The following is a 25,190-nucleotide window of genomic DNA, read 5'->3' on the forward strand; positions in this document are numbered from 1 at the left end:
ATACATGCCTAAAAGAGCACAACTTTGGAGTGCTTTGAAATCATCCAATTACTAACATAGAACAAACAAAAGAAATAATCTTTGTCACAAAAGAATGTATTACTGCAAGTGAAGTGCAGAGACAAAGTTAATGACTGGGTTTTTAAAAGCCTCCGGCTATGGGAGTTAACGCAAGTAATTATTATGAGAGTTACAATTAACCCAAACACATATACATGCTGCAACTACTTTAGGAGTTGCCAGGCAATATTTTAACACTGATTGTATTGCATTGATTGTACATTACCAATATTCAACAAATAAAGAAATACAGAGCAGCTAAAAGTTCCTGTCAAATTAGCCTAAAACACCTATCCAAGGCAAACTCAAAGTAAAATTAAAGCTGTTCTTGAACCATTTGGAGTACATGCATGGTTTTGGATTCTTTTGAAAGGTGACACTCTTTTCTCAAGTTCTCTTCCACAGAAGAATCACTAAGTGCTACTGATATTGAGTAACAGAAGTTGGAACACACTGAAATAGAAGGGTTTTGGTAAACCAACATGATGTTGGCACCTCATGAAATTAAGTAATCCCTAAAACTATGCCATTCATTTGTGCTGACTTGTGCTGCAAAAACGAACGTTTATTCTGGCTTGGTCTTTGAAATTTTAAAAAAGATTTTTTTTTGGATGTGTGACATCACTCTCCACCCCATGTCACTCAAATTGCTCCAAACCGGTCCATTCAGCAGGTTTTTAAAGGAAAAAAAAATCCACTCTGAACCACATGAATTAACGTGATATTCAATGGCATCCAACACAATTCAGAGTAGACTTTTTTTGGTTTAAGCATCTTTCATAGACATTTTGCACAATTTTCAACTTTAAAATGGTTTCCTACATTACCAACAATGCCATTCAAATACCTGATGATAGCAGTGCAGTGGGAGCTCTTTATCTCTACCTAAAAAGAGCAATGCAGTAGTCCTTTAGTCTGTCCAGATCTCTCACCTCGTAACCTCTCCACACGCCTCAAACAGATCAGCTTCCAAAGTTTCAACTTTCATTCTAATAGAGTGGTGCAGGGATGACGTCATTTTGTATGCCAAAGCCTGGAAACGAGTTAGCTTTTTAGCCCTTTTCATTTCTAGTGCTTGTATTTAGGCTTCAAACTTCATAAAAGTTGTGTTCATTTGTGAAAATTATTTTTGATGGACAAAAAATGTTAATATTGTAAACTTTTGTTGCTCACAGAGCTTGTTTTTTTATTTATTTATTTTTTTTTGCAATAATCCAAAAGCCCATGGGAAAATCCTTTTGGGTTTTTGTCAAGGGAACTAGTGTGATGCTACGTAATTTCTGGGTTCTGGTACAAAATTACATCATCCCTGCACCACTACTGCATTATGGGTCTTTGAGTCCAAAAATTACACAAAAAATGAGGAGTCAGGGTGGAGATATTAGTGAAACATGACCGTTTCCCCTTATTTTTGAGATGTGAATAATTCAATAATATTCTCATGGGAATAACTAAAACAGCATCAACCAACAAATTAGCACCTTAATCTCTGAAGACATCACACATATTTCAATATTTTTTTTTATTACCTGAACTAAATGCCCAGATTATACAGAAGCATATGCACAGCACAGTTTGGACAGCTGGTAGCATTTGTAAAAGCACTGTATACTCGAAAACGAGACTAAAAGGGACAAGGACAAAATCAGGGATACAATAAATCAGAATTTAATTCTTAAAGATCAGAACTGTATTTATCTTCAGCAATACAATATGAAAAACAAAAATCAGAAATCAAGAAAAATTGTTGTATCTTTGTATGTCGAAATAAAGCATGACAAACACACACAAAAAAAGAGAGAATGAAGACAGACAGTGTTTGTAAAAATGATTAAGGGGGAAAAAATCCAACCCCAAAACTATGTGCTGGTTCTCTGATCAAGGGTCATTGTCCAAATAGATAGAAAATGTAGATGACTGCCTGATTATGGCAACATTGCTTGACAGGAGAAAGAGGAGAACGGAAAGTTTAGGAGGCATGGGAGTACTTTCACAGAAAATGCTGATGAAGTCACTGGGGTTTGGGGAGTACTGGAAAGAAGAGTCGTGAGGTGGGGGGATGGATTGGAAAGGAAGAAAGTGTCTTGCGCTCAGTTGCAGGACTTAAATAATCTGTAAATTATGTACACAGCTGGGAAAACACCCGGAAAGCTGCTCAGTACAGTTCCCTCCAAAACTATTGGAACAGCAAGGCTGATTCATTTGTTTTTGCTGTACACTGAAAACATTTGGGTTTGAGATCAAAACATGAATATGAGAATTTCACCTTTTATTTCCTGGTATTTATATGTAGACGGTAGACATGTTAATCATAGAATATAGCACATCTTGTATCAGACCACCCAATTTGTAGGTGAGCAAATATTGGAACACATGACTGACAGGTGTTTCTTGTTACCCAGGTGTGTCCTGTTAAGATTGACCGTTTAAACAATAAATAGCACACTGGTCCAAAGAACATTTCACTATACAAGATGAACGTCATAAGGAAGTACAGAAGCAGAAAGAAAACATTTACTCTTGGTTTTAGCCTGAAGTTTCACCTGTGAATATGGCATTATTTCCAGAAAAGCATCCCAAAAGAAGAAACCAACAATTTGGTGTTGTCAATGGGTCACAGGGTTGATGCAGTTATTGTAAGGGATATGCAACCAAATATTAAGTGATGTTAACAAATTTAGTTCAATTTAATTTAATTATCTGTTCATTTACATTTGCTCACCTAAAAAATTGGATGGTCTGATACAAAAGGTTCTATGTATTATGTTGTTTAACAGATTTAGATACCAGAATACCAGGAAATAAAAGCTTCAATCCCAATCTCTCATCTCATATCCATCTTTTGAAAGATAAAAAAGCTACTGAAATTTTTGATGGCTTTGTTTTCCTCTCACAACAAATAAATGCATGTCTGCTTTCTGATAGCACACTAGTCCACAAAACATTTCACCATACAAGATGAACCTTCTAAGGAAGTACAGAAGCAGAAAGAAAATCATGTATTGAACTTTTTCAGTTTTTAAACCCTGAAAAATAAAAAAGGCTATGAAACAAATTAAGCGCAAACCAGAAATGGACATATTTTTCCATAAACCCAGATACGTCAGTTATCACCCAAAATAACAAAAGGCATCTTAATATATTAATTATATCTTGCTTGTGGCTCATGGGAAAATAAGCAAACAAATAAAACAGAAAATGCAGACATATGGCCAGCTATCCTACATTAATATGGGTTTTCCCCAAACCAAACTTATATTCAGATATGTAATAAATTATAACATGCTATGCTTTTTAATCTTCTGAGATAACCACAACCTTAGAGTAGAGGTGGATGATTTGTTGTTGCAATAAACATCATTATCTGTTTGTGATCTGAAGTAAATTATGGGCATTGAAGAGGTGCCAACATCGCTAATAAGTAAGTCCTTTAAAAAAAATTTACCACAAAAACCCTAGCATATGTTGTTTGCATGTGTCTGTGTGTAGGAGATTCTCCTTAGAACAATGTCTCATGACTGAGTGGTTGAATTTTTGCAGAATTTATACGGAATTGATGAACTGATTAGATTTTGGAATTCATCCAAACAGATTCAATGTGTGTGATACTTAATAATAAGGAGCTCCTCCACTTTTTACCGACCAAAGAGACCACAAACCTGCCCATTTGCTTTCTAATGTCTCAAGATTGAGGCTCGTAACTTCAAAGCTCAAATTCAGCTAGAAAAAGTTGTAAAAAGTGAAAGTAACCACAGCAAGAAAAAATTTACAATTTTTCCAAATCTCATGTCATTTCCCTTCAGTGAATTGCCTTTGTTATTGCTGAGAAAGCAGAAAATCTTTTTTTAGGGTGTTTTAAGGTGTCTCCCATATCACCAGAGTAAAGTGTCAAGAATCATGAATGCTACAGATAAACCATATATGTTGGCACTTTTGATACTGCATGTACTGTATTGTTGGACTTAAGCCTATTATGTATTTCTCATTCATTTCTTGTTGTATGCTATTCCTCCAATATTAAATGCCTTTTTTTTTTTTAAACACTGAAATGATTTTTCCCCAAAAACAGACTATAGACTTTTTACATTTTTAATATGTATTATGAAAGGAATGGGGATATTACAATTATCTTTGCCTAAATTACCTACCTCTACCTCAGAGTGTTAGATTTCTTTACAGTCAAAGAGTAAAGCACCAAGAATACATTCAGAAAAAAAACCCCACAAGTCTTCTTTTTGGTTTCTGGCCATAAAAGTGGAATGAGGATTTTAAGAAGGCTTAAACTTTTTGCATGACTTGGAATTTTAGCAAGTCCAGCACAAACTCCTATCTAAATCATCATGTCTAAAGATGTGATATAAGGCAAAGCTGAAAAAGAGAACATAGACACACATACATACACACACACACACACGCACACACACACTGCAGCATACATTCTTTACATAATGCCTTGCTTGGCAAGTTGCATCCACTGTGGCTCAAGAGATGCTCTAATATCCCAGTAAAGAGCGCTTTAGAAAAGGAAAAATCCTCAAACACACACCACTATGACCTCGATTCACATATACACTTTCTTTCAGTTCACCATCACTTGTGCAAAGATGGCATATAAATTTCCAATGTCTTTTAAAAATATAGAATTCACTTCGAAAAGATTATTTAAAAAAAAAAAAAAAAAAAAAATTGAAGGTATATGCGACTTAGAATGTCAAGGCACATTTGGATACTGCATCGTTTTCCTGATAGTTTAAAAATCTTTTAGGAGTTCGTTCTTGTAAAATGCGTCAGTTTTATGGTTTGCCGACATCAACTGTGATTTTGGTAAACAGCTGGTCCTTCTCCACTCTCACCACTTTATAGGACAACGAGTTGATGCCATCTCTGTGCATGGTCTCTCTGGTGTGTGCTATTCGGTCAAACCTGGGACAGGAAAGGACATCATTAGAACAGTAATTACAGGCTTTCTGTAAACACCTAGAGCAGCTTGCCATTTATAACCCCAATTCTGAAAAAGTATGGAAGATGCTAAGGTAAACAAAGAGGAGTGACTGAAAAATGTACTTTGACTTGTATTTAAACAACAACAAAAAAAAAAGGTATTTGATGTTTTACCTAATGAACTGCATAGTTTTTTGAAAGTAAATGTTTATTTTGAAATTGATGCATGCAACATACTCCAAAAAAAGTTGGGACAAGGGCAATTTAGGACTAATAGCGATGTGACAAGTTGAAATAAGGTGGTGATGTGAAACAGGTGAGGTAATCGTCTAATCATAGTATATAAGAAGCCTCCAAAAAAAGATGTAGTCCTTCAAGAGCAAGGATGGATCGAGGCTCGCCAATCTGTCAACAGATGAGTCAGTGACTAATCCAACACTTTGAGAACAACATTCCCCAAAGACAAATCGGTAGGACTTGGGGCATTTCACCTTCTACAGTGCACAATAAAATTAAAAGATTCAAGGAATCCAGTCAAATCTCTGTGTGTAAAGGCAAGACCAAAAACCACTTCTGAATGCGCGTGATCTCCGATACCTTAGACATCACTGTCTTAAAAACCGTCATGAGACTGTAATAGATATCCTGACATGGGCTTGGGAATACTTTGGTAAACCTTTGTCAGTCAACACTATTCACCGCTGCATCCACAGATGCAAATTAAGGCTTTACTATGCAAAGCAGAAGCCATACATCAACACTGTCCAGAAGCACTGCCGACTTCTGTGGGCTCGGTCTCACCTGAGATGGACAGTAGCACAGTGGAATCATGTTTTGTGGTCCGACGAGTCAACATTTCAAATAGTTTTTGGACAATTCAGCCGTCGCGTTCTCCGGGCCAAATAGGAAAAGGACCATCAAAGCTGTTATCAGAGTCAGGTCCAAAAGCCAGCATCCGTCATGGTATGGAGGAGTGTCAGTGCCCATGGCATGGGTAACTTGCATATCTGTGATGGCACCATTAATGCAGAAAGATATGTACACATTTTGGAGCAACATATGCTGCCATCCAGAGCAGGACGGCACCAAACCACATTCTGCCCGGATTACAAGCACATGGTTGCGTAAGCAGAGAGTGTGGGTACTAGCATGGTCTGCCTGAAGTCCTGACCTGTCTCCAATTGAGAATGTGTGGCGCATTATGAAGCGCAAAATAAGTTGCGCAGCTGAAGAAATGCATAATGGATGAATGGGGGAAAATTCCGCTTGCTAAACTTAACCATCTAGTGTCTTCAGTGTCCAAATGCTTAATAAGTGTTATTAAAAGAAAAGGTGGTGTGACACAGTGCAGTTGGCTCACAATGCAGTTGATATTTTAGGAAACATTTCAAGATAGCGTCTCCATGCTTATTAAAGCTCCATCAGTGAGTTTAATATAATCAGAAAGTATGACAGTTACTATGAAGTATGAAGTCATAGGGTCAGTCAAAACAATTGGGTCGCGACATTAAACCATATCCCAAGTGTTGTGGCAATTACCACTTATGGTAAATAACGGTGCCATAACATTATATTTACATAATTATGACATGATGAAACACATCCCTTTAATTACAAGACAAATAGTGATATTCAATTTTCACATCACACCGTGTACAACATTCTTCTAGTAGCAGTGGACAATTCAATCAAGCAGATTTTGTGTGTGGACTTTTAGCAGTTTTTTTTTGTCCAGCAGAACCAGAAAATGACAAAAAAAAAAAACAAAAACAAAACAACAACACGAACCGTAATGACTTTTACAAATCAAAAGTTTACATCTGCTATGCAACTACACTATATGGCCAAAGGTTTGTGGACACCTGACCATCACACCCATATGTGGGCCTTCCCCAAGCCATTGTAAACAGGAAGCACACAATTATATAGAATGTGTTTGTATGCTGCTGCATTACAATTTCCCTTCACTGGAACGAAGAGGCCCAAACATGTTCCAGCACAACAATGTCCCTGTGCACAACACGAACTCCATGAAGACATGGTTTGCCAAGTTTGGAGTGTAAGAACTCGATTAGCCTGCACGAGAGCCTTGACCTCAACCGCACTGAACTCCTTTGGGATGAACTGTAATACTGACTGCACTCCAGAGGTTTTTTGCCTGACCTCACTAATGCTCTTGTGGCTGAATGAGCACAAATCTCCATAACTATGCACCAAAATCTAGTGGAAAGCCTTCCCAGAAGAGTCCAAAGGGGGACTAAATCTGGAATGGGATGGATATGGGTGTGACGATCAGGTATCTACAAACATACGGCTAAACTTAATACGCTTAATGGCGTAATACGCTTAATAATCTTTTCTCTCCCTCTCTCCTTCTGCCGAGCCACACACAATTTTATGGAGATACTACAGATCCTGATCCTTTCTGCTCTCCGACCTGCCTCATCTGTTTCGGATGTCCTACCTCTGGATGGAGCTCTCATCTACTCCAATTCCAGGTTGCTGGGACTACGGCTGCTTCTAAGGCCAAACAGACTTCAAATAAATCCATAATGAACATTTTCACCCTATCTGTTGTTACCCAGATGAGGATGGGTTCCCTTCTGAGTCTGGTTCCCCTCAAGGTTTCTTCCTCTTAAAACATCTCAGGGAGTTTTTACTTGCCACCGTCGCCACTCAGTGGCTTGCTCAGTAGGGATAAATTCGCACCTTTAATATCTGTATACCGTGTTGATATTTCTGTAAAGCTGCTTTGAGACATTGTCTATTGTAAAAAGCGCTATACAAATAAAATTGAATTATAGCCCAAGATACCAAATCCCATGTGGGTCAAAGAATGATCTGGTTGATGGTGGAACGAGTTCTACTAGTTGCATTATTTAGTGTACATGAATTACAGACGATCTTTTCTGAACTAGGGACACACGGTTATGTGGAAACACATGGCCCAAAACTGTCATATAATGTTCCAGCTAGCACAATACGATAAATAAGTCACCTCACAGTGAACAGCTAAACTCAGATAATGTCTTTCACATGAGTTGCAAAGACAGAACACATCTTGTTGGTGAAAAATTGGCCAAAGACTTTTTGTATAGGGCACAAACACAATGTGCTACATAAGAAAGTTTGTTAGAAGAGGATAATAGTTCGTATTTATGCATTTAAAGCATTGGGGGAATTTCCGTAGCCATTGCTTCATTTTCTCAACCTAACAGATACATAGTACTGGCTTGTGAAAAACAGCATGCTTGTTTTTAAACCCTTGCAGTCTATCCTGACACCGAGATAAAGCGGACCAGTTGTGGTTTTGATTTCACTGAAATGTATATTACACCTCATGTAACACGTTATATTTTTTGCATTATACAATCTGTTGTTACATCTCTACTTAAGCGGCATACTTTATTATATTACTTTAGCCACTGGCCTGGTCAATAAGGATTCAGGACAACCAAAACATTGGACTGAGCAGCACAGTGAATCTTTAACTTTTTGCCTGAGTGTTAGCATACAATTTTATGACATATATTGTATATTTTTCTACACCCGTCTCTAAAATGTTTAAATAACAAAGTAAAAAATAAAATCTGCTTACTTCAGTCCACTTGAAGTATGGAAAAGCCAACAAGAAAAGAATCCATTCAAGTAACACATATTTGTGCATTTGTAAACGTGTAAGGGTGTGTTATACAGCTTTAGTGCCATGCCACTGCCTTTCAGGCTTCACTTCTTATTAAGAACATGTAAGTTTGCATTGTCCTATTGTTCACATGAACCTGTTTTTCAACACACTGTGTACTGAAACTTTTTACTTAACTGTAATTAGGGCTGGGTGGTACAGCTAAAAAAAATCTATGATGATATGGTGTTTCAGATCATTGGGTATCGATAATTATTTATTTTTAATGTTTTTGAAACAAAAAACGGTTTGAATTTAGCCATTGTATTTTTAATTTACCCACTTTGTCAAGGCAAACATCAAATAATTTTAGTTTTAACAGTCAAAAACAAAATAGAATTTAAACAAATATCTAAAGATGAAATAAACAAGTGTTAAAGAAACCCTTGAACATAAATGTTACAAAATGTGTGTAATGTAAAAGTTAACGTAGAACAATCAAGGCAAACTTTAAGGGAGATCAACATCGCATTATAGCATATAATGTGACTCCTGATGTTCTGGTTTGTGCTCAGCCTGTTTGCATAGTTAGCCTAACCTCATATAAAACTTCCACTTTAACACTTACTTCCAGAGAACACTGTTCTGAGGTCTGCGTCTCACGAGTCGAGCTCCTGTTCTGAGGACAATCACTATCCTTCCCAGAGCCGACATTTTAACAGAAAACAAAGAGCGGCAAAATGTCACATTTCTTCTTGCCCGCTGTTCAGAGTCACACGCACTGTACATGTGCGGAGCACTGCTCATGTGCACTACAAGTCTCTCACAGCTTGTACTTGGCTATATGGAGAAACAGCAATTTTTTTTTTTTTGCAAAGCTTACACACATCTGTGTTCTGATGTCGGTCAGATGAAAATAAACCAAAAAAAAACCTTGCCACACTGGTAAGCTGACACGTCCTTCTTTTATTCACAATCTCATCAGCAGGCTCTGAACTCATTTTCACATGTGATTTCTGATGACGCAACCGAACCCCACAGATACGCAACTTGTTATTGACTGTTTGCTTGTTACTCGTAGCACACTACTTTATCAAGGCATATGATAGGCTGTTTATGATCCAGGGATGGCACATGCTTGAGGATTGTTCATGCAGCCAAACTTCATGTCTGTTTACATTTTATCGAGCTTTATAATGAAAATTGTTTCTACCGTTACCGATACACGTGTACCATCGATAAATACCGATGCCGTTTTATCGCCCAGGCCTAACTGTAAACATTATGTAAAATGTTAAAATAATGTAGGTGTGTTATGTAAGTGCTAGACTGTAGCATAACACTTACTTAACAGACAAGATATAACCAAGGCTGCCATTTTTCTAAATTCTAGATAAATAGCGTAATATTAACAATTTTCATGTATTTATTTATTCATATCTATATTTTTTTTCAAAATGTGTAGCAAAATTGGATCTGGCACAGCTGTGCAGATTGGATAGAAGTAAATCCTGATTACCTGTTATGTGGGAACGTTTATATGAATGAATACTTGAATTCTACAACAGGGCTGTCTAGTCGTATCTGCAAATAGACAATGCTTTTGATCCAACTAATCAAGAAGCAGATCTGGGTTTAAATCAATTCATCTTGGCCTTCAAACGTCTATCAGGTTGGAACGAAGAGCTGCAACTGTCATGTATTCCATGTAATAAAGGTTAGGACAGATGCAGATAAGAGTTTATTAGAGAGAGGCAAGCAGATAAATCCAAATCGTGAGACAATAGTGTGGTCGAAATAACAGGCAATGGGTGAGGCGATCAACAAACAGGCATAAACGAGGCAAGGCAAGAATTGAGAACGAGTAACAAGAAACTAAATCAAAAACCATGAATCAATACGAGAAACAAGGTATAACTGCTTGGTATGGTGATAACGCCATGTTTGCAGGATGTGAAATATAGTCACAGGTTTGCTGTGATATGAGACTAAGAATTATTTTGATAATCAATTAATCTACTTAAAAAAAAAAAAAAAAAAAAAAAATTAGCTGTATTGTCTGAAACATATATTAAACATCAAAAATATTTATTTATTTAAAAACACTTCTTTGCAGTATATTAACCAAGTAATAGTTAATATACTTAGTTGGCCACTAACTGCAATACTGCATTACTGACATTTATCTCATAGTCTGTCACAGCATGAGAATATTATCAAATTAGACATGAGGTTGGGATGACTTTTCATTTTCAGTGCTTGGAATCAGTGAGTAGACTTTGATGTGAACCAAAAGCAGGATGGCATCTCTGGTCACACAAGATACATTAAAATATATTTTGTTTATGCTAAGCAACACTATGGTACTTCCCAACACTGAATAATACACATGCCTCATGACATCAGTTGGTTTTCATCTTGTACATTAATCATTCGAGACCATTTTTGGTCATTTACAACCCATTGAGTTCTCATTCAAAATACTGACTTTTTGGCCAAAGTAGCACAAGATGATATTTTCTGACAGGGCAGGCAAGATGGATAAATATGAACATAAACTGTTTGCTACAGCTATGAAAATGGTTGATTTTGTTGATTAGTTGTTGTAAACACACTTTATTATGAGCCTATTAATTTAGACAAGTGCTTTAAGTCTTTCTAACTTAGTGTTCAAAGGTCCATAGTAGTAATGTCCTAATCTAATCTGTACAGAGTAAACAGTAAAAATGATGCTGGAAGGGACCTTTGTACTCCGAGGTTTACTTATGAGTGCTTACTGAGCAGACTTATAAGAGCTATGCTTCACCTCTGGGGATTTGGGTCGTTCTGTTTGTCCCGTTCATGACGGATCATCCTGCAGTTTCCAATTACACCGCTGGGTCTGGATATGGACATCCCTTTGGAGCTCAGCCTGTGAAAAACACAACATGTTTTATTAGTAACCTTCAGGACCAGCTGTAGGGGGAAGATAAAAATTGTGCATCTGCAATGTAAATACAGTACAGTGCAAAAGTCTTAGGCACATGCAAAGAATTTTTTTTAAAGAAATGCTGTACAGCAAAGATGCCTTCAAAAAGAAAGAAATTAAATGTTTCTACACTTAAAAAAAAAAAAAAAAAAAAAAAAAAAACTATAAAGTGCATTAATAAATACTACAAAGTCACTACTTAGTTTAATGACCGTATGTTTAAAAAAAAAAAAAAAAAGAAAAGAAAAAAAAGGGGGTCTCTTACATAATATGCTGCTTTCTTTACTGACATACAAACATTTTTAATTTTCTGCTAGAAAACTAATGTTTGGAAATATAAAACAGGGTTCGTACAGATGCTTCATAATGAAATTCCAGGACTTTCAAAGACTTTTCAAGCACCATTTTTTCTGTTTGTTTTCGAAAACTATACAACAGATGTCATTCAAACATGTTTTTATATATTATAATAATAAACAACCAATTTTCATATGGTGCCTTTTCCAGCCATGCTGGACTAAATTTGCATTTCCCAGGCATTGCTTAGTCTTCACCATAACATCTATGTGAGTGACAGGAGAACAGTTCCAACAACTTTCAATGGAAAGTCGCTAAATGTCGCTGGATGATGCCATGTGCCAATTAGCATATTCATTACGTCATCGCATATTTGCATTCTGCCTAGTGCTGGCCCTTTACATCTGTTAAGTTCTCTCCTACTCTCTATGCTCAAATACTGTATATTAATACAGCCAAATTCCAAATAAAGCTGTTCTCATTTACATATTTTTCTGTTTCTGTTGTCAGACTGAAACGCAGCCCATTAAGGCTACAGCAGGTCAACCAGCAATCACTTCCCAGCTGCTGCTCTGCACTGCTAAAATCCTGATTTATAACCGAACGTCGTCCGACAAATTCACCCGACACACAACTTAAAGACAACAGCTGTGCTGTGATTTTGGCTATATTTACATGTAAAATGATCACTCGGTGAGAAAGTTCGAAGTGACAGAATGTCTCTTATTCTTTCCATCACACTGAATGTACTCCTCCTCTCTGCCCCTCACTGAACAGAGTACACACAGAGAGAGGTACCTACGGTGGGAAAGCAAGACCTCGCGCAGAAAAAAGTCGCTGATTTGTCACTAGGTGCTTTTTTGGCAGAAAAAAAGCTGCGAAATAGGCCTGAAAAGTGGGCCGGCAATATTTCTGTTAAAATTAGTAAGCAAATAGCAGGAGGAGAGAGCAAAGGAAGGGGCTGCAGCGGGGAGTCATATATTGAGTGAAAGGATTGTATGTGCATTCTATCAAAAAATAAACACTTTATTAATGAACAAGTTATTTAGTGATTTCATATTCAATGACTTTTTAATAATTCAAGCACTTTTTAAGCACCACTAGATTAAAAAATGGCTATTTTCAAGGTTTTCTTGTCCTTAAATTTCAAAAAGCCAAATTCAACCACATCAAGCCCCTTGTAAAAACCCTGATGAAATGTTTTCTGACTCGATAATGTAGAAGGCATAAAATAAAAATCTATAACAACATTTGTACTAAACAAAATAGGATGCCTAAGACTTTTGCACAGTACTGTACATACAAAGGAAAGGAAAATACTGTAAAATGTGATAAAACATTTAGCAACATTGAAATAAAGCCAACAAGACATAAGAAATATGGTAACCTTGCTAAATAAAAGCCTGATGAATTCACTGATTAGGCCTAATATTCTATAAAGGACATGTGATTTAGCTGAAACAGAATAGTGGCACAAGTGCAGATGATTGGATAGCACTATAACCCAATTATAGAATTATAACAACAGCCTGCTGTCAGTAGGTTAGCATTCACTCCTTAAGTTGTTCAGACTCTAAAATAAAACCATTAAAGCATGAATGCATAGTTTTAGGTTACCTAGGACATTAATCGTCACAGATTTGTTTATGACTGCCCTGCAGTTATCCACATCTCTCACACCTTTTAAAAGCTGTGCTGAATATAAGACACTATTCATATTCCTCTTCTGTCTAAAGGTGCCTTAAAAACTAATGCATCCACCTGGATAAACAAAATCACCATCTTATTCTGAATACACTATGCCAGAAATGTTCAACTTGGCTCTTAAATACTAAATAAATAATACTAATAAATACATTTTAACGGTCTATGTTTCGGCTCTGTTTCTCCTCTCTGTGTACATTAATCACCTTATCTAAGAACGTTGAGCAGACCGAAATGTTTTGAAAGCAGGACGCCACTGAAAATGAGAACTGTCTGCATTGAGGGACTATTCCAACTCTGCCCTAAAGTCTGTTTTTCTTCATCTTGCCATGTATTTATAAAACTATGTGATAACGTTTTCAGATGAATTCCAGACCTGCTTATTAGGTATTTGCAATAATCACAGCACCTTTATAAAAAGATGTAGAACTGTAAATATATCTAAAACACATATTTAATGTACAAATTATTAAGTGCTGCACCTAGGGCCAGCCTCTTCCAAAATTGACTACTGGGTATATGTTAAATATGGGGTTTATACCACAGTGCTGTGCTGTGTTATAAATACACACACACACACACACACACACATATATATATATATATATATGTATGTGTGTGTATATATATATATATATATATATATATATATATATATATATATATATATATATATATATATATATATATATATAAATATATATATAAATAAATAAAATAAGGACTTGTATGGCAGACAGTCTACAAAAAGAGACTAAAAAACTAAAAAAAATTTAACATGATGTTTAATATTTGTGGAAGACGACACTAGTGTAATAGTCAGAATAAAAGCTATAAAGTTTAAGTTTAATGTTTGTTGACATGTCTTCAGGGAGAGGAGAGGCATATGCTTTACAGTTTTGTCAGTAACAAGCTGCATTTTTTGCCTTATTAAAGAGAGAGAGAGAGAGAGAGAGAGAGAAAGACAGACAGATGATGGAATGACTATTTGTAGGTGATAACAGGTACTAACATTCATAACAAAGAAAATGTACAATATTTAACTCTTTAATAACATTGTAATTGTTGGCTAATCGCTGCAGTGTTACAACTTCTGTTTGGTAAGAGTAACTCTGCTTTGTGCTCATCTGAACTCTGTGTGTGTGTGTGTGTGTGTGTGTGTGTGTGTGTGTGTGTGTGTGTGTGTGTGTGTGTGTGTGTGTTTTAACACTAGAACTTCTCAGACCTGTTGAAAATATCATCATCCTCGCCTCCCCAGCCCCAGTAGTTATTTGGAAAGCCGTTAATCTTCAGGTACTGCTCCTTGCTTAGGGATGACACACCACCAAAGTACTGGTTATATGGAAGTCTACACGAGAAAAGAAAAGTGTGTTAGGTTTGTGTGTGAAAAATTATCAGCAGAATAGCAATACAATAATCAAATAATCCACTGATTTGAAGTAAGCCAATTTTAATCATTACAATACACAAAACTGAAAATTGTATTACAAAAAAATAAACCTGTTGCAAAATTCGATATGTATTCCTATGTCCCTCTAGAGCAGGAGTGTCCAATCTTATCTGCAAAGGGCTGGTGTGGGTGCAGGTTTTCATTCCAGCCAAGCAGGAGCCACATTCACACCTCATTCCACCGGTTTATTCAGTTGATCTTCGGATTCAATAGACGCAGGTGTGACTTCTGCTTGGTTGTAATGAAAACCCACACCGGCCATATACAGATAAGATTGGACACCCTTGCTATAGAATCTGTCATGAAGTCTCATATTTTGTAAAACCCTTAACAGTTATTTTTTTTCCCTGTTTGTGTTCTTCTATCTTAGAAAGCTGGCACACACACAGTTTGGCAACCTTTGGCTACATGATGTTAGGAATAAGTACAATAATTAATTAAATAAATAAATACATAAAAACACCAAACAAACAAACACAAAAATAAACAGTATATATGCAACACTGCAATAGCATGTGAGAGCGGAAATTACACTTCAACCCAGAAGGAAATGAGATAGGAAATGTCTGGTCATGCTTAGGAAATGGTGCTCTGTGTGTGTGTTGGAGGAGGGGTCACCCAGAGAGAGTGAGAGAGCGTCATCCGAACAAATCTATTGCAGATGCTTCAAATGTTTGGTCCAAAGACGAATGTGAACATTGGTACAACATCTAGTTTTATGTTCTTTGGTTAAGTCAAATTGTCTTTTGTTTATAAAAAAATATAATAAAAAAGGACACATGAAAAAGCCTATGCACAATTTGATAATTTGTGGGAAAGTGAAAAAGTACATATATACTTGTTTTGTGTAAACACACAACTATAGTGTATAATTGTGCATAATTTAAATGAATATAAACAAATTCCCTTTTTTACCTTTTCCAGTGCAAGATATATCCTTGTTAAATCTAAAGCCTGATATTACCCCCAACAGTAAATCAGACCACAAGCTGCACTGTCACAACCTCTGCTTACAGATAAAGAATGAAGACTCTAGCTGATGTCTTTCTCTGTACTTTGTGTTGTGAGCTAATGCTGTAAAATTACAACCAGATGCCTTTAAAACCTGGTAGGAGCAACAGTTGTTCACTGGAAGGGGAAAATGCTATTAAGATGCCATAAAACACAAGTACACACCAGATGGATGATAATGTGTGTGTTAGAAGGGGAAGAGTCTTGTAGTTTCACAATCATCCGATTCTATCATCTTTACATTTAATACAACCAACTTCATACAGACACCTGTCTATCTGTATTATATACCAATGGTTAAAGATTTGAAAAACATAGAAAACTGCCCATTGTTGGTGAGCTTGTGCCCACTGTAGCCCCATACTGATGTTCTTGGTTGACAGAATTACAAGATTAGATGTGTTGTTCATTCTGAGAGGCTTGTCTGCTCACCACGGTTGTAAGGTGTTATTTGAGTTACTGTAGAATTCCTGACAGCTCAAACCAGTCTGGTCATTCTCCTCTGGCATCTCTCACCAACAGGGTGTGCCTTCTACAGACCTGCCAGATGCTTTTCTGTTTATTTTTTGGCACCATTTTGTATGAACTTTCGTGACTATTACAGGTGAAAATCCAAGGAGATTAGCAGTTCCTGAAATACAAATAAGCCCATCCGGAACAAACAAGGAACATGCCACTGAATTTTTTTTTGTGTGTGTGAACATTATCTGAAGTTCTAGTACTGTATTTGCATGATTATATGCATTATGCTTTTGCCACATGTTTGGTTGGCTGGCAAGGGATTTAAAAAGATCTCCAAATTATATGAAATGCATCATAACACTAAGGAAAATAACCTACAAGTGGCACAGATTTCAAACGACTGCCAATTTGTCCGGGCTGGCCATCCCTGAAAATTCAACACAAGAGCAGACCGTCTGATGGAAAAAGAAGTCTCAAAGAACCGCAGAATTTCATCAGAGGATCTGCTAGTAAGTCTTGCAACTGTTGGTGTAAAAGTCTTCTATAATCAGAAAGAGATTGCACAAATATGACCTGCATGTGAGGCGTGCCAGGAAAAAGAACTGGAAAACTACAGTTTACTAACGAGAATATAGGCAAAGACCAGGCCTTTTGGAATAATGTGCTCTGGACAAACGAATCAAATATAGAGTTGCTTGGCAACAGTAACAGCAGGCATATTTGGCGATGATCAAAGACGGCTTTTCACGAGAAGAACCTCATACTAACTGTGAAGCACAGTGGTGGAAATGTTATGGTTTGGGGTTGCTTCGCTGCCTCAGGGACTGTACAGTTTGCATTCATTGATTCAACTATGAATTCTGCATCATATCAAAGAATGCGTGAAGATAATGTGAGGCCATCTGTCCGAAAGTTGAACCGAAAGTGGACCTTTCAACAGGATAATGATCTTAAGCACACTTGCAAATCCACTAAGGAATGGCTCAAAAAGAAGAAATGGAGGGTTATGGAAGGATCTAGTCAAACCCTGGATTTGAATCCCATTGAAATGTTGTGGGGGAATTTGAAACAGGCAATACATGCGAAAAAACTCTCAAACATCTTGCAACTGAAAGAATATTGAAAGAGTGGTCAAAAATTCCAGCAAGCCTGGTGGACAATTGTGCAAAATGTCTACAAGAAGTTATTCCTACTAAAGGAGGCAATACTAGCTTCTGAGGGCAAGGGTGTATTTACTTTTTCTAAAATACAACAAAAGGTGTGCACATCCAACGCATCCTAATTGTGCTTAGGTGCAGGACAACAAAAATAATAATATGGAAAAAAGAAGTGTGACATCTGCACACTGAATTTAAAGCTCCAACTTTCAATAGTTTTTTTTATTTTTCAATAAAAAAAGTTGTTTGGAGCTTTAAATTCAGTGTGTGGACAACAGGCTTCTTTTTTCCATATTGTACCTACTTTTTCCACAGAAGAATATCACATCTACTGATATTTCTGTTGAATAAATCATTGAAAAGGCTAATGTTTGCTTGTCCAAATATGTCAAAAAAGCCAACAATTTCCTTGGGGTGTACTTATTTTTTCACATGACTCCATGATACCGTTGCCGTGAAGGGGTTTACTTGGTCTGCAAGAATGTTTAGGCAGGTGGTACATGTCAAAAGTAGGTTTCCCAGTACAACATTGCCCAGAGCATTACAATGCCTCCGCTGTATTGCCTTCTTTACATAGTGCATCCTGCTGCCATCTTTTCCCCAGGTAAGCAACGCACACGCACCCAGCAGTTCACATGATGTAAAAGAAAATGTGATCAGACCAGGTCACCTTTTTCCATTGCTCACATGCCCATTGCAGGCACTTTCGATGGTAGACAGGTGTCAGCATGGGAACTCTGACCAATCTGCAGCTACGCAGCAAGCTGTAATGGATTGTGTTTTCTGACACCATTCTATCATAGCCAACATTAACTTTTTCAGCAATTTGTGCTATGAGCCTTGGGTGGCCATGAACCTGTTGCTGGTTCCTTGGACCACTTTTGGTAGGTACTAACCACTGCATACTAGGAAGCCCCACAAGACCTGCCATTTTGGATATGCACTAACACAGTCATCCAGCCATCCCAATCTGGCTTTTGTCAAAGTCACTCAAATCCTTACGCTTGCCCATTTTTCCTGCTTCCAACACATCAACTTCGAAGAACTGACTGTTCACTTGCTGCCTAATATACCACACCCTTTGACAGGTGTTACTGTAACGAGATAATCAATGTTATTCAATTACCCTTTCAGTGGTTTTAATGTTAAGACAATGGCTGATCAGTGGGTGTGTCTGTATGTGTGTGTGTGTGTGCGTGCACAATATAAATACCCAGTCAAAAGTTTAGACACACTCATTCTTTCTTTATCTTTTTTCCACCCACACATTTTAGAATAATAAAGTAATCAAAACTTAGGAATAACACAAATAGAACTATGGGAATTATGCTATGATAAAAAAATTCAAAATAATTTAGTATTTTAGCATCTTCAAAGTAGACACCCTTTTTGCCTAGAATTTCCAGAAATGTATTCTTGACATTTTCTCAACCAATTTCTTGAGGAATTCCCCTGAGATGCTTTTTAAACATTATTAAAGGAGTTCCTACCTATGCTGGACACTTAATGGCTGCTTTTCTGAATATTTTGCTCAAGTCACTCATTTAAAAATATATTTTTTTGGAAATAAAATGTTAGTTTTCTAATGAAAGAAATTAATATGTTGACAATTATATTTTTGTCTACAACACTGATTTTAAACATTTAATCATCCACCTTCAGATCAAAATATTTTTAAGATCATGAGAAACATTTCAGTCAAGTGTCTCCAAACTTTTATATTCCAAAGTAACATAGTAAAAAAAGTGTGAAACCTAGTGTGCACACACACACACACACACACACACATACATACATACATACATACATACATACATACATATAAAATATCTCACAAAAGTGAGTACACCCCTCACATTTTTGTAAATATTTGATTAAATCTTTTCATGTGACAACACTGAAGAAATGACACTTTGCTACAATGTAAAGTAGTGAGTGTACAGCTTGTGTAACAGTGTAAATTTGCTGTCCCCTCAAAATAACTCAACACACAGCCACTAATGTCTGAACCGCTGGCAACAAAAGTGAGTACACCCCTAAGTGAAAATGTCCAAATTGGGCCCAATTAGCCATTTTCCCTCCCCGGTGTCATGTGACTTGTTAGTGTTACAAGGTCTCAGGTGTGAATGGGGAGCAAGTGTGTTAAATTTGGTGTCATCGCTCTCACACGCCCTCATACTGGTCACCTCATGGCAAAGAACTCTCTGAGGATCTGAAAAAAAAAAGAATCATTGCTCTACATAAAGATGGCCTAGGCGAAAAGAAGATTGCCAAGACCCTGACACTGAGCTGCAGCACGGTGGCCAAGACCATACAGCGGTTTAACAGGACAGGTTCCACTCAGAACAGGCCTTGCCATGGTCGACCAAAGAAGTTGAGTGCATGTGCTCAGCGTCATATCCAGAGGTTGTCTTTGGGAAATAGACGTATGAGTGCTGCAAGCATTGCTGCAGAGGTTGAAGGGGTGGGGGGTCAGACTGTCAGTGCTCAGACCATACGCCGCACACTGCATCAAATTGGTCTGCATGGCTGTCGTCCCAGAAGGAAGCCTCTTCTAAAGATGATGCACGAGAAAGCCCGTAAACAGTTTGCTGAAGACAAGCAGACTAAGGACATGGATTACTGGAACCATGTCCTGTGGTCTGATGAGACCAAGATAAACTTATTTGGTTCAGATAGTGTCAAGCGTGTGTGGAGGCAACCAGGTGAGGAGTACAAAGACAAGTGTGTCTTGCCTGCAGTCAAGCATGGTGGTGGGAGTGTCATGGTCTGGGGCTGCATGAGTGCTGCCGGCACTGGGGAGCTACAGTTCATTGAGGGAACCACGAATGCCAACATGTACTGTGACATACTGAAGCAGAGCATGAAAAGTATGCAGTATTCCAGCATGATAACGACCCCAAACACACTTCCACGATTACCACTGCCTAGCTAAAAAAGCTGAGGGTGAAGGTGATGGACTGGCCAAGCATGTCTCCAGACATAAACCCTATTGAGCATCTGTGGGGCATCCTCAAACGGAAGGCGGAGGAGCACAAGGGCTCTAACATCCACCAGCTCCGTGATGTCGTCATGGAGGAGTGGAAGAGGACTCCAGTGGCAACCTGTGAAGCGCTGGTGAACTCCGTGCCCAAGAGGGTTAAGTCAGTGCTGGAAAATAATGGTGAACACGCAATATATTGACACTTTGGGCCCAATTTGGACATTTTAGACATTAATGGCTGCGTGTTGAGTTATTTTGAGGAGACAGCAAATTTACACTGTTACACAAGCTGTACACTCACTAATTTACATTGTAGCAAAGTGTCATTTCTTCAGTGTTGTCACATGAAAACATACAATCAAATATTTACAAGAATGTGAGGGGTGTTCTCACTTTTGTGAGATACTGTACGTGTGTGTGTGTATATATATATATATATATATATATATATATATATATATATATATATATATATATATATATACACATACATACATACACACACACACACACACACACATACATATACACACACACAGTCATATATAGTGACACTTTAAGCCAGGTTTAACACACTTTACTTTGTGTGTGTTCGTGTGTGTGTTGCGTAAAAGAAATGGAACGCAAATGAGGCTCTAGAGGACTAGTTGGGAGCACGGAAGGCAGAGGTAAGTCTGAACAAAATGGAAAAACACAGGTGTTGATGAGACTCGATGCAAATTAAACCTCAGGAGAAAGTGCTGCAATTCCCAGACAAAGCCAGAAAATAAGAGCCTTCTAGTGTAGTGTTCTCTTTAGCAATTTAGCTCTTGTAATTTGTTGTACAGCACTTCAGACCTTGGATAAAAAGTAAATTATTTTGTTCATCATTAAATTCACTATTATTTATTACAATTAAGTACACCATAGTGCTGTTGCACTTCATTACTATTCAAACTGCTCACCAATAATCACAGAGGCTTATGTTTAATTAATTTAAAAAACCCAAAATTGCGAGCATGACTAAAACATAATTAAGTGTGCACCCTCAGCAATTTTCAGAATTGGAAGGCTCAATATCACTTCATAGTACAACAAAGGATATAATGATGGGACTGCAACAATTCAAATAAATTTAAATCCAATCAGTTTTGGGGGTTTTTTTTGGACTAAGATGCTGCAATTTCAACAGGGCTTGAGCTGAAGTAAGGAAAACTGTAGGGCTGATGTATAACTGCTGTTTCAAACTCTCACTTCCCAAAGTAAAGGGAGCTGAACACTAGTGATGGGTTACCTGAAGCCGAATTTGTCCATGGAGACAGACAGGTGTCTTGGCTGACTGAAGCATTTGTATGTGTTTCGGTCGTCCATGGGAATGAGGTCAACGTCGCTGAATACGAAGCATTCGTAGTCGTATTCCTTCAGGGCCTCAGCGTAGCCAACATTGAGCAGTTTGGCCCGGTTAAACGTCTCTTCTCCATCCTGAGAGATGAGATCATGATGGATGTTTTTAAGTACAATACACAAACACTCTCACTTATACATCTAAGCAGAAATCGAGAGATTTGCACCTTGTTTACACAACATATTTCACGTGCTGAAGAGTAGAGATAATATCGTGAAAAATGACAGACACACATACACCTTTTTACATTTTAAAAAAGGAAAAAATTAATTCAGCCAGCTAGCTAAAAAAAAAAGGCTGTATACAGCTCTCTCTCTCTTTTTTTTTTTTAAATAATTCTGGCAATATCTATAGTATGCAGATTTCTTACAATTGCAGCAACATACATACACACATTTTTATATATATATATATATATATATATATATATATATATATATATATATATATATATATATATATATATATATATAGTGATGTAAAATGTATTCAAGTAGGCAAATGGCATACTGTACAATTTTAAGCTATTTTAAAGACTTCTAATTACCAACATTTAAGACCTTTCACATTAGCTTATGTTTATATATGAATAATTTGCAAAATAATTTAGTTTCAGATTAATGATAGCATCAAGCTCAGAAAATAAAATCTCACCAACATTGAGATTTTTTTCCCCATCAAGTATGCAAATCTCTCTCCACTGCTTGCTATTGGGCGTTTGCATCTTTACTTTACTGCCAGTTGCCATGGTTCCACTGTTAGAACCAGGTTAATGATCACACAAAACCTGATGCCCAGGCATACTACGTTGCTTGAATATAAAAGCTGAAAAGTCTTGCCTACAGTGGAGTTTTACCATACCACAACTGCCCTGATTGAAGAGGCGGCCTGACGTTGAGTTCTTTAACCAAACAATAGCAGTGTGTTACACTAAACCAGGGTGGAAGTTTCATTCTCGGATCAGATTTCTTTCTCTGAAAGCACTTGTACATCTATGCAGAAATGCCCTTTGCACTTGCATGTTATGAGTAGTATCTATTTACGCATGTTCTCTTTTGTGATGGGGTCAACATGGGCTGATAGATAATTGTTTTTCCATTCATATTACACTATTGTGTACATTACCTTTTGTTATGTATCAAGATTGCATCATGTGGAATTTCACAAGAAACTTTGACCGCTGATTGGTTGCATTTTTTTATACCGAGTATATGTTTTCTGGTACTTGTTTATACTGAAACAAGTAAGCTACTTGGTATTAATCAATCAGAGGTGTCATTAAACATTTTAATTAGCTCTCTAGATGATGGTTGTTGCTGTGTACTGCTAAGCAAAAACGTGAAAAACTCCTTGTGTGGAGTTTTCTGTGTAGGATGTCAACAGTATTTTTATTAAACAGCATGTGTCTCAGTGTTCGCATAAATGAAGTGTGACAGTTTCTCTGCTTACGTGCTTCACTTCTCCATAATAGCTGTGTGTGCGCACAATTCATGGCACCTTGCACACATTATAATGACCATGCTTGCTGATACCACTCTACATGCTCAGGTTGGCAGTTACATGTATTGTTGTAGGATGCTGTAGTTCCTCGCCTTGGTATTTGCAGTCTGCTTTGCTCTGACTACCATGCATTAATAATAAAATATATCCAGATCGCAGTCATACTGTGTCGTCCCGTTGTGTCATTAGCACGACAACATACACTAGGCTAACATCACATACTATCACTTGGTATCCAATATTGGTATCACTGCATTTTTTTACGAGTAAGAGTTACGAGCACACAATCAGACTGATAACAGTGATTCCCTAGTTTCTACATCTTCTTAAGGTATAGATTTTGTTTTCGTGTTTAGTTTAGAAAACATATTGCACATAATGTGATACGACAGCGTGAAAGATGGCACAACGTGAAAAAATAAAAATGACAATGAACCTGAAGTTAACCTAGAACCAAACAGCTCTGTATCAATGTAATGAATGTGAGAATCCCCTGCCTTAGGACAAAAGCTCAGGTCGTCTCAAGTTCCCATGCAAATCCTTTCAGGTGCTTTTAGGCCTCTATCTGTCCTTGTGGTCTCTGGAGGACTGGAGGAGTCTGCCGTTTGAAAACGCAATGGCAGTGAAAGATTGAGTCTTAGATAGTCAAAGATGAAGCCCATAAAGGCTTTCTGTTAAATGCTCTCTACGGTGAGCAGTAAACAAAGAGAGTAAAGAAAAGAGAAAAAGCATTCAGACAGAGATATCTGAAATCTGTCACCTGCAAGGGCCCTTGTCTGTGCTTGTTCTCCACGGCAGGAGGGAATGAGGGACATTTTTTTTTAAGGAGTTTTACCAGAGAATCCCATCAAACATCAGGATGGGGAAAATGTCTGTGTGACTTTAATCGTGACGTGCTTGTTGCTGCAGACAGGCTGGTTTGAGTAAAGCGGCGGTCACACTAGACTTCAGCATGTGAATTTTCTTCAGAGACTGCTGCAAATATGTGCAGCAAATGGGTGTGACCAGATGCACCATGGTGTTGGATTTTTTGTACAATATAAAGTAATTTTGAACTATCCACAGAGCACTGCAGCATGTAATAACGTTAAAGCAGTAAATATTTCAGAGGACCCTTGAAGCCATTACAAAATAATTTACAAATAGTTGTTCTGGTGTTAAAATATACCATTTGTCCCTGTATGCAGCAATGCAGCAACACCACAAACCAGGCAGATTCTCTTTCCATGGTGATTTCATTTTTCTTTTAAAGCTCTGTTGTATAGAATCGTATGGTGCAACATTGCTTTATTCAGTGCTCCTCCATCTGCGATTTTCTGAAAAGGTCACACCGTAACATGTCGATCCTTTACTAGTCACAAGTCTTCACGTGATTCGGATTCGCAGGTCGGCGTTCATCAAGCATGAACTTTGGAAACGCAGCGAAATGCGTACCTTCTTCACACTGAGCTTGCGTTTCTGGTCTCCAGCATTCGTATGCGTACAAATGGAAGTTAACGGAACTGAAAAGTTTAGTGTGGCCGCCGCTTATGTCAGAAGCTACTGATGTCGTGGGATTTTCATACACAACAACCTCTAGAGTTTACCTAGACCAATCTTGCACTGTCCAGTTTGTGTAAGCCTGTATCTACTATATCCTCAGATTCCTATT

At 37.4% G+C, this 25,190-nt stretch overlaps 1 protein-coding gene across 2 annotated transcripts in view; it reads right to left on the reverse strand.

Moving 5' to 3' along the window:
• Positions 1-1,705: 1,705 nt before the first annotated feature.
• The window catches only part of b4galt1l (DP-Gal:betaGlcNAc beta 1,4- galactosyltransferase, polypeptide 1, like), a 41,119-nt gene continuing 17,634 nt past the window's right edge, over positions 1,706-25,190 (reverse strand). For both annotated transcript variants that reach the window (XM_017490424.3, XM_017490430.3), the window contains 4 exons: positions 21,929-22,116; positions 14,818-14,940; positions 11,430-11,534; positions 1,706-4,983 (listed from right to left, as the gene is read on the reverse strand). In XM_017490424.3, coding sequence (XP_017345913.1) covers positions 4,854-4,983; positions 11,430-11,534; positions 14,818-14,940; positions 21,929-22,116 — 546 coding nt within the window. In that variant the 3' untranslated portion in view covers positions 1,706-4,853. The remainder of the gene's footprint in view (positions 4,984-11,429; positions 11,535-14,817; positions 14,941-21,928; positions 22,117-25,190) is intronic.

Source organism: Ictalurus punctatus, chromosome 2 (assembly GCF_001660625.3).
Source record: "Ictalurus punctatus breed USDA103 chromosome 2, Coco_2.0, whole genome shotgun sequence".
In the NCBI taxonomy this organism is placed as follows: domain Eukaryota; kingdom Metazoa; phylum Chordata; class Actinopteri; order Siluriformes; family Ictaluridae; genus Ictalurus; species Ictalurus punctatus.